Source organism: Cyanistes caeruleus, chromosome 9 (assembly GCF_971803275.1).
Source record: "Cyanistes caeruleus chromosome 9, bCyaCae1.hap1.1, whole genome shotgun sequence".
NCBI lineage: Eukaryota > Metazoa > Chordata > Aves > Passeriformes > Paridae > Cyanistes > Cyanistes caeruleus.
The window spans coordinates 18,633,849-18,646,063 of NC_141709.1; the positions used below are offsets into that span (position 1 = coordinate 18,633,849).

Below are 12,215 nucleotides of genomic sequence, written 5' to 3' on the forward strand. Positions count from 1 at the left end.
TTAAAATACACTTCATTTTGAAATTCTTCTAATATGCCATATTTTGACTTGTTTTCAGAGACCTGCAGCTTGCTTGGCTGTAGGCAGTTTATGAGTTTACTTGGATTATTGCTGAGATTAGTGGTACTTCACATGATCAGCAGCAAATTGAGGAGCAGAGATGCAATATAATGAGGAAAACTTGGAGATATGAAGCCTGAAATATTCTGTGATTAAGAAGGGCAACCATCAGTTTTCTGTGTCAACAAACACAGACTTTAACAAAATTATCTTGGAAAATGTGAAATCTCTTTTTTATCTGCAAATATAATTCATTATGCTAAGAAGAACAAACCGAGTAGCAGGCTTTCTCTGGAGAAGGCTAAAAGAAATACTTTTATAATATGGGCCTGTGGCTGCCAGGTCTTATGTTGCACTACATTAATACTATAACAAAGCAGACTTGGAAGGAAGTCAGCAGATGCAGTAATACCTAACATGTAGAAGAATATGCCTTTAGTCAGTGATTCTGTAAATTTTCATATTTATTCATTAGAAGGGTGATGGTAGGGGACTTCATTTACCACTGCTGTGATTTGATATTAGCCTTGTGATAAGTTCCTTTTCTTATATACTTACCGAGGAAGTATTTTTCAATAGCTATTTATTTAAATTGAACATAAATAACATAACAGTAATTATGTTATTATGTTATGTTATTAATTAATAACAGTAATTCAGTGAAGGAGGCACTGGCAAACAGGTATTACACAGAGATTGAGTCCTGGACAAGTGCTTTGTACCTAGCTTCCCTTTTGTTAAGTGGGAAAAGTGAAGGAAGCTTGTTTAGGTACTTTCAGGGATTTTTGTTTGTCTTCTGTAAGAAACGTATTTTGCTAGTGAAGTATGAAGTAGCATGAAGTAATTGCCTGGTCATCAGAACAGTCACCATTTTTCTTAAAAGAATGGAAAGAAAACTCCTGAGTCTTGTATTGTTGGACCTAAAAGTTGGTTTTGAATTAGGTTGGAAACAAAATGGGGTTAGAAACAAAGTTTAAATAAAAGGTTAGAAACAAAAGTTTGGGAAAAAAAAAATCTTTTGCTTTCTGGAGCTGGAGCTAAGCCAAATAAATAACTTACACCATGGATAAAGGCCTGTCGCTGAAACCATTGACTAAAAGGAGTCAATGTTGAGTTCTACCTACAACATCATGCAACTAATGTATATTTGTAGTAACTTAGTCATTACTCTGCTGCAACTCTGTGAAGGTTGTAAACTTCGCTCATTGACTTCTCATTCAAGCAAGCTTAATGCAAGGCTTGTACACCAAACAATGCATTTCTAAACAGTTCTTTTTGATATTCTACTTTAATAATATAAGTTTTGTGAAGAGAATTATTTTTATGCAATATTTCACTAGTACACACTAGTTCTAAAGTACACACAAATACACACTTGTGAATGTTGCTCCTGGGTAGATCTTGGGTTTTCTTATTAAGACAAATAATTAATATAAATAATGGTTGCAGTTGAGAGCAATTTCGAGATGTCTTCAGTTGGGCCTCAGCCACAGCTGAACCTTCAATGGTCTTCTGCTGTTGTATGGAGACAATGAGGACATGTTTATACATGTTCCTTCTTCTCATTAAGCCTTTCTTATATCTTCCAAAGCAAAAATAACTACCAAAAATAAATCATATCAGGTGAATAATTATCTCAGTTTCTTGCTGTAATAAAATAATGGTGTCTAAACATGAACGCTGTAATTCTTCTATCTGACATTTGCTATGGGATCTATCTAGGCACTACTGTTTATTAGGAGAAATACATGAGAAATGTGTGATCTCTGCATGCCACCAAAGTGAGACCTTTCCAAAGCATTACATTAGCTTATGTACTAGTGTTGGATTTTCCATTTGTCTGCATGTGTTTTTGATATGGACTGTTACCATATTGCTTTTCTAGCAGATGCCCTGCTTCTTCAGTCAGTAATTGTCATCATATTTAGTTAAATCTTAGCCTATTTTTCTTTTCAAATGCAACTTGACAGTTTTAGCAGTATAGTAGACAGTTAGGCATATTTGTAGGTCTGGAGAATGGACTCACTAAAAACATCCTAGAAGTGAAAGTTCCTAGGCTGTTGGCTGTTTGAGGTTAGTCTTTATTAAACTTTGTGCCTATATCAATGCATTATAGATCCACTGTAGAGCAAAGAGCTGTGTCATCAGATGTTGGGCTGGAACTTCTGTTGTTGTTATTCAGTTCAATTTTTAACAATGTAATGATCTATTTGCTCATCTTGAGTAGATGGTAATTTCTTTTTATACCTGTTTTGATGTATAGCAACACGTTGGCATTTCTCAGAGCAGGTGGTCAACCTGCTTCTTTCCTCTGAGTATCTTTAGAGTTTTGGACAAACGTACAAAAAATCTTCAAAATGCATCTCACTATTCTTCATTATAGTTGTATATTAGCTTCCTTTCTTCTTTCCTCTCTGGGCTTCTCTTGCTCCTTCCTGCCCTGGCTCTCCCCAAGTCTCTTGATTCTTTCTTGCACCCTGGCTTTCTACATCTTCTCTTTGTTGACTCTTTTCACATACTCAGTCTCTTCTTACTGGCTTTCATCTTCTGGGATTCACCACTTTCTTCTCTGGTCTCTGCTTCTGTAGGTGGAGACTGCTTTGTTAGAAGCTTGGAAGGGAACAATAAAGTACAGAGCAAGGAGTCTGGTCTTCAAGCCAGCAGTGTGACTGAGGTAGCAGTTCATGAGGGCAACTACATGTTGAAATTATTTCAAATGTTGTTTTGTCAAACTTGTAGTTTTGGGATATTTGTGGTGAAAGCATATCAGTTACACAGAAATCTGAGATTCACTGGCTTTGTGTGTCATCGTTCTGTGCTGTTACAGTCATAACGAATCAACTGGCATGAAGATCTAATTTTCAGTATCCTGTAAAATCCTGTAAGGAGTGAAAATGATAGGAGGGTTGTTTTTTTAATGTACTTCACTGTGCAGTAGTGATGAGGCTAGTTAGCAAGTGATTGAATTGGAAAAATTAGTGACTAAATGTACAAGAAAGATAGACAGGTACATTATTTTATATTTTTTAACTGGAAGTGTTTTCAAATGGTTAAGTAGTTCCATTTCTGTGTCCCATTATTCAACTTGTTTTAGCTTACATACACTTTGACAAAAGTAATGAAGTCCTAATAAAAGACCCAGCTTCAGTTTTCTTGAAATAAGAGGTATTTCATATTGGGGGACATCAGGAAGCAGAGCATTTTAATTTGGAACTGCAGACTAAATGTGGGCCTCTGAAAGGGCCTCTGATTGTGACCTGTCTAATTCATTTAGGCACGCTTGTTGAAACCTCCTATAGTCCATCTGCTTGTAGTCTTTCTTGATAAGTCATCACAGAGGTTTTTGTATGCAGTGTTTTTACCTAGCGTATATTTTTTTGAAGTAGCATGCTCTGAAATTGTACAAAAGTATCTCAAGGAGATTCCTCCAAAGTTTGATAGTCTTTTGGTTTAGATGGGTTGTTTCTCCATCATGTTGTATCAGAAGTTTGAGGAAGTGATATGACTGGTTGTTTACAAAAAGTTTTTCAATTATCAGCTATGAAGCACCGGGTGGCCAAATTTGAATGAGAGTTCTTCCAAAAAGAAGTAGGCCTTTATGGAGAATGAGGAATAGTAGATTGGAAGCTGTTATTACTACAAAGTAGTGTTAATGATAGGTAATTCCTGCCTCTCTCTAGCAATTTGCTGCAGTTTTGATGCAGCTTACTGGAGCTGAATTATCCTTAGTCTCTTCCCAGATGAGATAAAAATATTCTTTCTGAGGAGGTCATGTTTTCTTACAGTAAAGACACAGAAAAAGCAGGAATTGAATTTTGGTCAGAACATGGCTAATTTGTGGGGAGACAGTGGCTGAGGCAACTGTGTGATTTACTTGATGTTTGCAACCACTTGTAAGCATTTTGTCAACAGAGTTCTCAAGTATGTGCATATGACTTTCTTTAAACTTGCTGCTCTCTGGATAGACAAAATGAAATTAATGTGATGGATAATGATACACATGCCTCATAACTGCTGTTTGAATTGTAGTTTTCAGTGAGCTGTACTCAGATATTCCTCCTTCACTCGCTGTCCATCGTCACTGGAGTGACTTCAAAACATACTGGTGCTGCGTTGAGTTCCCTAAAATGTAGAAGAATATATTCACTATCTCAGAAGAAAAAGGGAACAAAAAATGACCCTTGCAGAACACTGGTTTAGTATTCTTAGTGTTTTCTGTCTTTCACAACAACTTCTTGCTTGGGCAAGCTTACTTTCAAATGTAGCTAGGTTGCTCTGAGAATTGATAGTGCAGTCTGAATCCTTTCTCATGATCTTTTACTGTGATACTTTCTTCTCTTTGTTTTATAATTTCCTTATATAATAGAGCCTCCATCATAAATGGCTCAGAGAACATCTTTTGTTTTCCTTGTTTTCTCACTCTTCATGGAAAAGGTACTTTTCAAGGAAGTAGAAGCTACCTTTCCTGGTTCATTATGGCAATTTCTGTCAGTGTGGCTGTTGTTTGATTGCACGGTAGTTCAGAGGGGGTTTTTTCTTAGATGATTATACTCACACAAATCCATTAGGTGTCAGGAATCTGCTGAAGAAGACCAATCCAGGTCTTAAAGGAAAGGGAAATCTCTCTGAAATGCTCCAGATATATGAGTAGAATCAAATTTCTTGATGAGAATGAATGTCTTTGCCAACATCAAGGAAATCAGCAAGTTCTTGTTCCAAATGAAAGCTGGCCTCTCTAGGAGAGGAGTCTATTGTCACTACTGCGTCTTTTTTTTTCCACTCATATAAACTGACATCAGCTGTCATCAGATACAACTCATGGACATGTTTGCATTTGGATAATACCTACTTCTATTTCCCTTCTTCCCATAATGTTTCATAAAAATTGGCAAAGGCAAAGCCTTTGCTGTAATAACTGCTCCAGATAAGTTACCCCTCATACAAACAGTTCTCTTCAAAGCATGGGTGTCCGGGTTCCAGTATTTTATCTACTGACATTGCTGATGGTGTTCCTGAAGTTGCGGTATGTAAAATATGTGGTAGTTCCTACCTGATATGGTAGTTAGCTTTTCTCTTCCTAATTAAATGAAGAGTATGTTTCTGGTGAGAGGATAAAGTATTAAGAGCCCCTTGATGCTTTTTCAGAGGCATCTTGGCCATTTCTCTTTCTTTCTCTCTCTCTCTCCCCCCACCCCCGCCACCTTGGGTTACTGCCTTTTTATCCAGACTGGTTTTGTTGTTGCTGTCAGAAAAAAAAAATGCTGTTAAGCCTCATTTTCCTGATGTTGATCTGAAGAAGTCTCTCTAGGTTGGTGTCTGCTTTCCACTTATTTTATTGGTTCTCTGGTACCTTCAAGCCTCCGAAAATCATTCTACATTTTAGATAGACAGGAATCTTTAAGTCTGGGGATAGAACTGGGAAATGTCTGGTATATATACCAAGTTGAAAGTTGGGCTACAAGGTAAAAGCTTGAGTGGTGCTCATTTGGAGGGCACAAAAAATATTAAGGATACAATCAAGACTGTGTTCTTTAAATCAACATGTTTTACCTCACCAGACAATGTCTTATGCTTCAGAATGCTAAGAGGTTAATTCTTCTGTTTTATATCCTAGGAGTCAAAACTTTAGCCAAGTGTAACATTTTTTTTCCCCCCATTTTACTGTTAAGATGCTTCAGTAGCATAACACTATGCCTTCTTGGTATCAAGAATACCACCTGGTACTGTCTTTCTGGTTCCTGTGGTGTTTTTGTTGAAGTGGTGTAACTGGTTGTTTGCGAAACGTTTGTTGTGTTGGGAGTTCTATTGTTGGTGTCTTGTGTTTTGGAATAGTGTGTAGCTAGATACACTTCTCAGTTCAAGCAGTCGCAAACTCCTTGAGCTTTATCAGCTGTTTGCATCATAACAATATTAATTCAGTTTAATCCACTCATCCCTCACGTTGGCTGCTTCTTAGAATCTCCAGGTTTTGTTTCAGGTTCCCATTACATTTGTTTATGGGAGATACAGACCTCAAAGCTATCTGAACTCATTTGCTGTGTGTTTCCTGTTCACACATTACTTTCATACACAGTTTCAAATGCTTAGACTGAATTTAAAAAGTGGCCTTGCCATCCCTGTTGATTGTCCTAATACCAGCTCCCACTGCCAAAAATTAATACATACTTTTTGTAAGCTTCATTAGAATTTGGGCAGGAGTGAAGGGGAAGCTTCATTTGAAATTCTTAGAACAAAGGGACAGATTTTTGCTTTGTGTTGGAAACAAATGGCAGGTGTTTTATACAAGCTAGAAATTCCTGATTGTACTAGCTGAAAGCAACAACTTCATAATGTTGTAACTTGGTTGAATATGAGTGGCCTTATGATGGTACTTGAACTACAAAACAAGTTCTGAGATTTTGACAGTGTTTTATGCATGAAAAGGAATTTCCAATTGTGCTTTGCTTCTGTATAATTCTGCAGTAGGTCTGTAGGTACTTGCTGATACTAAAACAACAGTTTAATGCTGAATGTCAATTATCTAGTCTTTCAAAGAGCAAGCACAATGCTAAGCTAAGAAAAACCAGCTCATGCGTTTTGCCTGTTTATTTCTGAGAATACACTATAATTGTTTTGGAATTACATTATAATTAAATATAGAAAAACGAGGTAGATGTCTTTTCATTATTGCTGTAGGGAATACTTACTGAATATCTCTGACTAACACTCATTGAAGTATTACTTTCACATATGAAAATTTCTCTTCTTAGCTTTAGACTGTAAGCAAAAGAAGTCAAGGTCAAGATCTGGAAGCAAGAAGAAAATGCTGCCATTACCTCATAGTGCTGATGAAGTTTACATACTCAGATGCAGGTACATTGTGCTGCTTTAATTGGAAGAATGCATTCTTAAAAGCTTTACTAGTTTTAATTATAAAAAGATTCATTATTGTGTCCATAAATGTTTGTGATTAAATTGAATAATAAGGGGGGAAAGGAATTGTCTGTTCATTTATTTGAACAAGAGGATTTGATTCAGTCACATTTGGGTGTTAGGTTACCAATTGTTTCTCTAGCTAAAATGTTATTGGCCATATCAAAGTAATAAGGTCCTTGAAAAGAAACCTTGTATAAGGACAACAGATTGATAATACTGGCATTGAGAATGTGAGTTGTATAAGTTGCAGGGTTTTGTGCTCACAGTTACTAATAATGAACTCAATTACTAAGTTTTTCAGCTAAAACATGTAGAAACAAACTTAAAAAAAAATAAGACTTTCCTCTTACTGTCTTTATTTTATTATTTTTCAGTAGAGATAGATGTATCTTGATGGATTAATTTTAATATTTGCATAGGTTTTGTGGTCTGGTCTTTCGAGGACCTTTGTCTGTTCAAGAAGACTGGATAAAGCACTTGCAGCGACACATTGTCAACGCAAATCTTCCACGGACTGGAGCTGGCATGGTTGAGGTCACATCACTACTTAAAAAGCCTGCTTCAATTACTGAAACTTCATTTTCTTTACTGATGGCAGAAGCAGCATCATAGAACACAGAAGCATTTTAAATTTTAATTGGATGTAAATTTGAAATAATTCATCATTTTTTAAAATAAATTGCTACACTAAATTATGTTTATAAATGCTAAAGACAGAAAATAGAGGAAGTGGATTGCAGTAACATCAAAATAAATTGAATACTTAACAGTTACAGTAAGTAGTCTTTATATTTTATAATAGGGTGGAAGATGTGTTTTTAAGGTTTATTATGTTTTTGTCAGTTACTGTGTTCACTATCAATACGAGACCATTATATGTATGGCCGCCATTTTTAAATTGTTGCACATGGGTACTTAAAAGACAGATTTTAATAAAACAAAGAAACCACATTCTCTTCAGTGTTACCCAAATCAAGGTTCTGTTTATTCCAAAAAGAATTACATAGCAAAATAAGATACTATTATATTTTGTTTGTATGTATGTAGTGTTTTGTATAATACCAAGAACTGCTAATACAATTTACTCAACTTAGGGCATTAAATACCATGTACTTCATAGTTCAAGAGACTGTTTCGTTCAAATAGGGCAATTAGTACTATTCTATCTAGGTGTGTAAGTGTTTTTTTTAAAATCACATGAGGCTTTTTGTACTAAAAAGTGGAGGGAAACTTGTTTAAACAAATTTCTAAGAGACATATGTACATAATACTGGAAATTTGTGGTAAGGAAATATTCTTTACTTCAGTTGCATTTCTTACTGACAATAAAGTGGTGCATCCATGCTACCTCCTACTTGTCAACAAAGATGGTATTTACCCTTATGTTTTTGTATCATAGTAGATTCAATCCAACTTTCTTTATTACAAAGCATCTTTTTGTTAACAAGTTTGTTACTTTTATGACAATTTACTTAAAAGTCTGACTTGCTTACAGAAGTTTGCCTCTACTATTTTATTTAACACTGTAGAAATGTACTAATAAGCATTGCTCACTACACGGTTAGAGTAGGCTTTTCATTTATAATTCTGTTTAAAAGTTTGATCATTTTAGAAAATTCAAACACAGATTGAAATGTTTCTACATATGAAGAGAATGTTTACAACTTAAATTTTAGAGCTTGTTTTGGATGTGATTATATGTATGAAAACTGTAACACTATGCTCATGCTAAGGACCTACTTACAGAATTATTGAAATAAATGTGCTGTGAGGATGGAAATATGGTGCAGGTGTCTTGGTCATGATGAATTGTGTTTGTTCATTTAAACTGTCTTCAGAACATGAGTTTTGTTTAAATCAAATTAGATTCCTCTACAAATCAATTTTGTATGCAAGTAACATTTCATTTTACTCATATAGGGTAACAGATACTGTAGTTAAGCCAAGGATATGCATTGATATTTTCTTTATATGTAAATAAAGTTAAAAGCAGTTAAAGCAAGAGGAGTATTTTGGTAGAGTATATACATACCTCACTGCCAGTGAAATTGCTTTCCTATGGTATATCTCCTTACCAGAAAAATCTCTAAATAAAAAGGTTTAAAGAAAATCTAAATGTCTATAATGTGAAGCATTTATTTGCATTGTGTGAATTAAGTTTGTGGAATTAATTTGTCTTGCTTGAGATTAGAATCTTTTCATGATCTTAAGTAAAAGTACATTTACTTGCAATAAACTGAATTGTTCACAGACGCATTACATTGGATTGGTGGAAAGTATGAATAAATGTCTGTCTTCCTGGATGCACAGAGTTCAGAGTTAGCACGTGAGGCTTGTTAATGTTCTGATAAAATAGATGGGCTAAAAATGCACAGCTGTGCAAGACAGAGGCCTCAGACAAGGCCATCCTAGCTCTGTCAAGGCTACCATTAAATTAGTGCTGTCAGGTTTTTAACTGTACAAATTGCTACAGTTAAGTTTAGCTTTCTTGTTGAAATTTTTTCTCTTGTAAGTGGAAAATCTGCATTGTTACACTTAAAAGCTGGAGGAATAAATACTTTAGAGATTTTAGAAAAGATAACTGGGATGTTGAAGTTGTATTGCAGACAAATCGTGTATGCAGACTAACCAGTTTCTGAATTTGTGGATACTTGTAAGACTTCTTTATACGATGTGAAAACTGAAAATTTAAAGCAATGTGTTGAAACAGAACAGAGGGAAGTGATCACATCACCTTGAATGTTTATAATGCTTTAATAGAGTGCTTGTTTACCCTTCTCACCAAAAAAGGTGCTTGTGAGAGCACCATATTTTATGGCTGTCTAGCAAATGAAAAAATCAATTAAGTGCAAATGATATTTATCTAGTGTTGTTAAGAATGCTTGTAAGGTGAAGCCATACTGTGCAGAATTTTGCATTAGCAAAAAACTCTTACTAGATTCATAATAATCATTTTAAAAACCCTAGTTAATTCTATTTAATTCCTTAAACCCCAATAGCGAGCTACTTTATGTAACACTAAAATGCAAGGTTGTGTCTGAAGAGCAGTGAGCTCTAGGGCTGATCAGTTTCCAAAATGAGATTCTATTGATGAGGAGTAGTTTTCAGAGACAGGCTGTGTGCCCTGCTGGCATCAGATCCTAGTGGTATAGTTTGAAAAATATGTAGGAGTTCTAGAACTCTTCTGATTATTAAATTAATTGCATATGTGGTTGATACAGGCTGAATAATCTTTTTTTTAAAAAAAAAAAAAAAAAAAAGAGTACTATTAGCTGTCCTTAGCCTCTGGTCCTCAAGTGGGGCTGTTTGTTGTCCTGGTTTCTGTTGTTTGGAAATGCAGATATTTTTTATCATTATCTACAAGGAAATATAAATCCCCCTCTCTAGAGTTACCAAAATTCTAAATCATGTGGTAGAAGAGGGTAAATTAAATCAGTAGCTTTGTGATGCCAGTCTGATGTTCCATGGCTTGAGGGGCTCTGTGGCAGTCTGTGTGAAAGAGCTGGATTTCCAGAGTTGCACATCTAAACACGAGCGTTAGTCTGTTCAGGTTGGCTTAGGTTGCTTTGGCGTAAAGGCTGCAGTGGCACAGTGATTTTTGTTTGGTTGACTTTGGTTCTTTATCACAGTCCTACTTGTTTCTGAAGTTATCCTAGTTTCTGGTAAAGGGTCTCTTTAGTAGTAGCCTCAGGAAAATCATAGACCACCCCCATACACTTGCAATAAGGTGATTGCCTATATTTCCTAGTCCCAGTGATATTTCCAAATCCTCTTCAAAAATTAAAACTCTGCTGGCATTCCTTGAAAAGATGTTTCTGTAGAACCTTGGATAGGTGATTAATTTAAAGTGCCCGTGGTAGCAGCTGCCAAGTGTTAGTGTGTTCAGGCTGGGCACATGGAAAAGGAGGCGAGCAGACGACGCGTGTTGTGCATTGCTGCGGTTTGCCCGGTACTGTGCTGTGCCTTGAGCGAGCTGTAGGAGGTGGATTGCTTCCATGGGCTGACCGTGTCCATCCAGCTCTGCCCCAGGATCCGACTCCTTCCTCAGGGCTTGCCTCCCCAGGCAGCAGCGTCAGGAAATGAGCTGCTGGCTCCTCCCGCTGGGAGAGGCAGCACTGACCGGAGCTGTCGGTACCTGTTGGGGAGGGAGAGCAACCTGCAGAGCTGGGCACTGTTAACTGCTGGGTGTGGGTTGTGTTTGAGCCGTGTGCCTGCGCTAATTCCTGCTGTTTCAGCCACGCTCAGGGAAATCACCAAGATTTTTGAGGTAAGTGATCACAGGAGAAACGCGAGTTATGGATTGGGGCTCAGAGAAGAGCATCCAAAGTTTCTGAAGGTCAGTGTCACAGGACTGAGATGGGAAGATGTAATGCTATTTTGACTGTGATGCTTTTCTTGGGCTAGTTATGGTTCTAGGTTTCCTGCAGTGCTTTAAAGAGGAGTTATGCATTAAATCTACCTGATTCTGAAAACCTACAGAAGATAAATTGGGCTGAACAAATGTGGAAGCATTAGTGAATAACAAGTACTTGCTTTTAACTAAATGGTTATGGGCTGTGAACAAACCCTGTTTAGTTCAGCACTATGGTTAACAGACTTTTCCACTTTTTATAACAGTAGTTAGTGGCCTGGATATTTAAACACCAGTTTCATATTTTAAAAATTGATTTATATAGTTTTGAGTTTAAAGAAAACCCCAAACTTCTTAGGGTGGTACTTTAAAAAGCTGATTGCATTATGATTTCGGATATTTCGATCCACCGTGCTTTGTAGGTGCTGTTGCCTGATACATGGGTAGCAATTGTGATGTAATGGAAACATTTGGCCATAGTGCCAGGTTTGTAATCTCTTGCAATAAAATGTTCCTTTTTAACACTGCAGGCTTCTTGGTGTTCTTCCCATTGCTCGGAGGTGAGCTGCATTGCACATGTCATTTAACTGGGGAATTCCGCCCCAACCAGAGCGGTTGTGTGGTGATGCAGAGGGCAAATTTGCTGGCTGTGTGTAGCCACCTGAAAATTTAAGAGAGGTGAGGCAAGAAGGGGGATATTTTACATTCCAGTGTTGGAGACTAAGGATGAAAATTGGTAGTGGAGGGAATGCCACCAGAGCCAGGGGCCCAAATCTGAAGCTGAATCCCAAGTACAGTGGCTCTCATCTGTTCCCATCTGCTCACTTTTCACTCTGTGCTATTTGGTCTCACTGCTGCCTTCTCTCCCGGCTAAGAGAAATTTTTCTTT

At 36.7% G+C, this 12,215-nt stretch overlaps 1 protein-coding gene across 50 annotated transcripts in view; it reads left to right on the forward strand.

The window, feature by feature from the left end:
• The window catches only part of ZNF644 (zinc finger protein 644), a 78,900-nt gene extending 69,815 nt beyond the window's left edge, over positions 1-9,085 (forward strand). For all 50 annotated transcript variants that reach the window (XM_086902021.1, XM_086902008.1, XM_086902043.1 and 47 more), the window contains 2 exons: positions 6,810-6,912; positions 7,395-9,085. In XM_086902021.1, the coding sequence (XP_086758147.1) occupies positions 6,810-6,912; positions 7,395-7,587 (296 nt within the window). In that variant the 3' untranslated portion in view covers positions 7,588-9,085. The remainder of the gene's footprint in view (positions 1-6,809; positions 6,913-7,394) is intronic.
• The last annotated feature ends 3,130 nt before the right edge of the window (positions 9,086-12,215 follow it).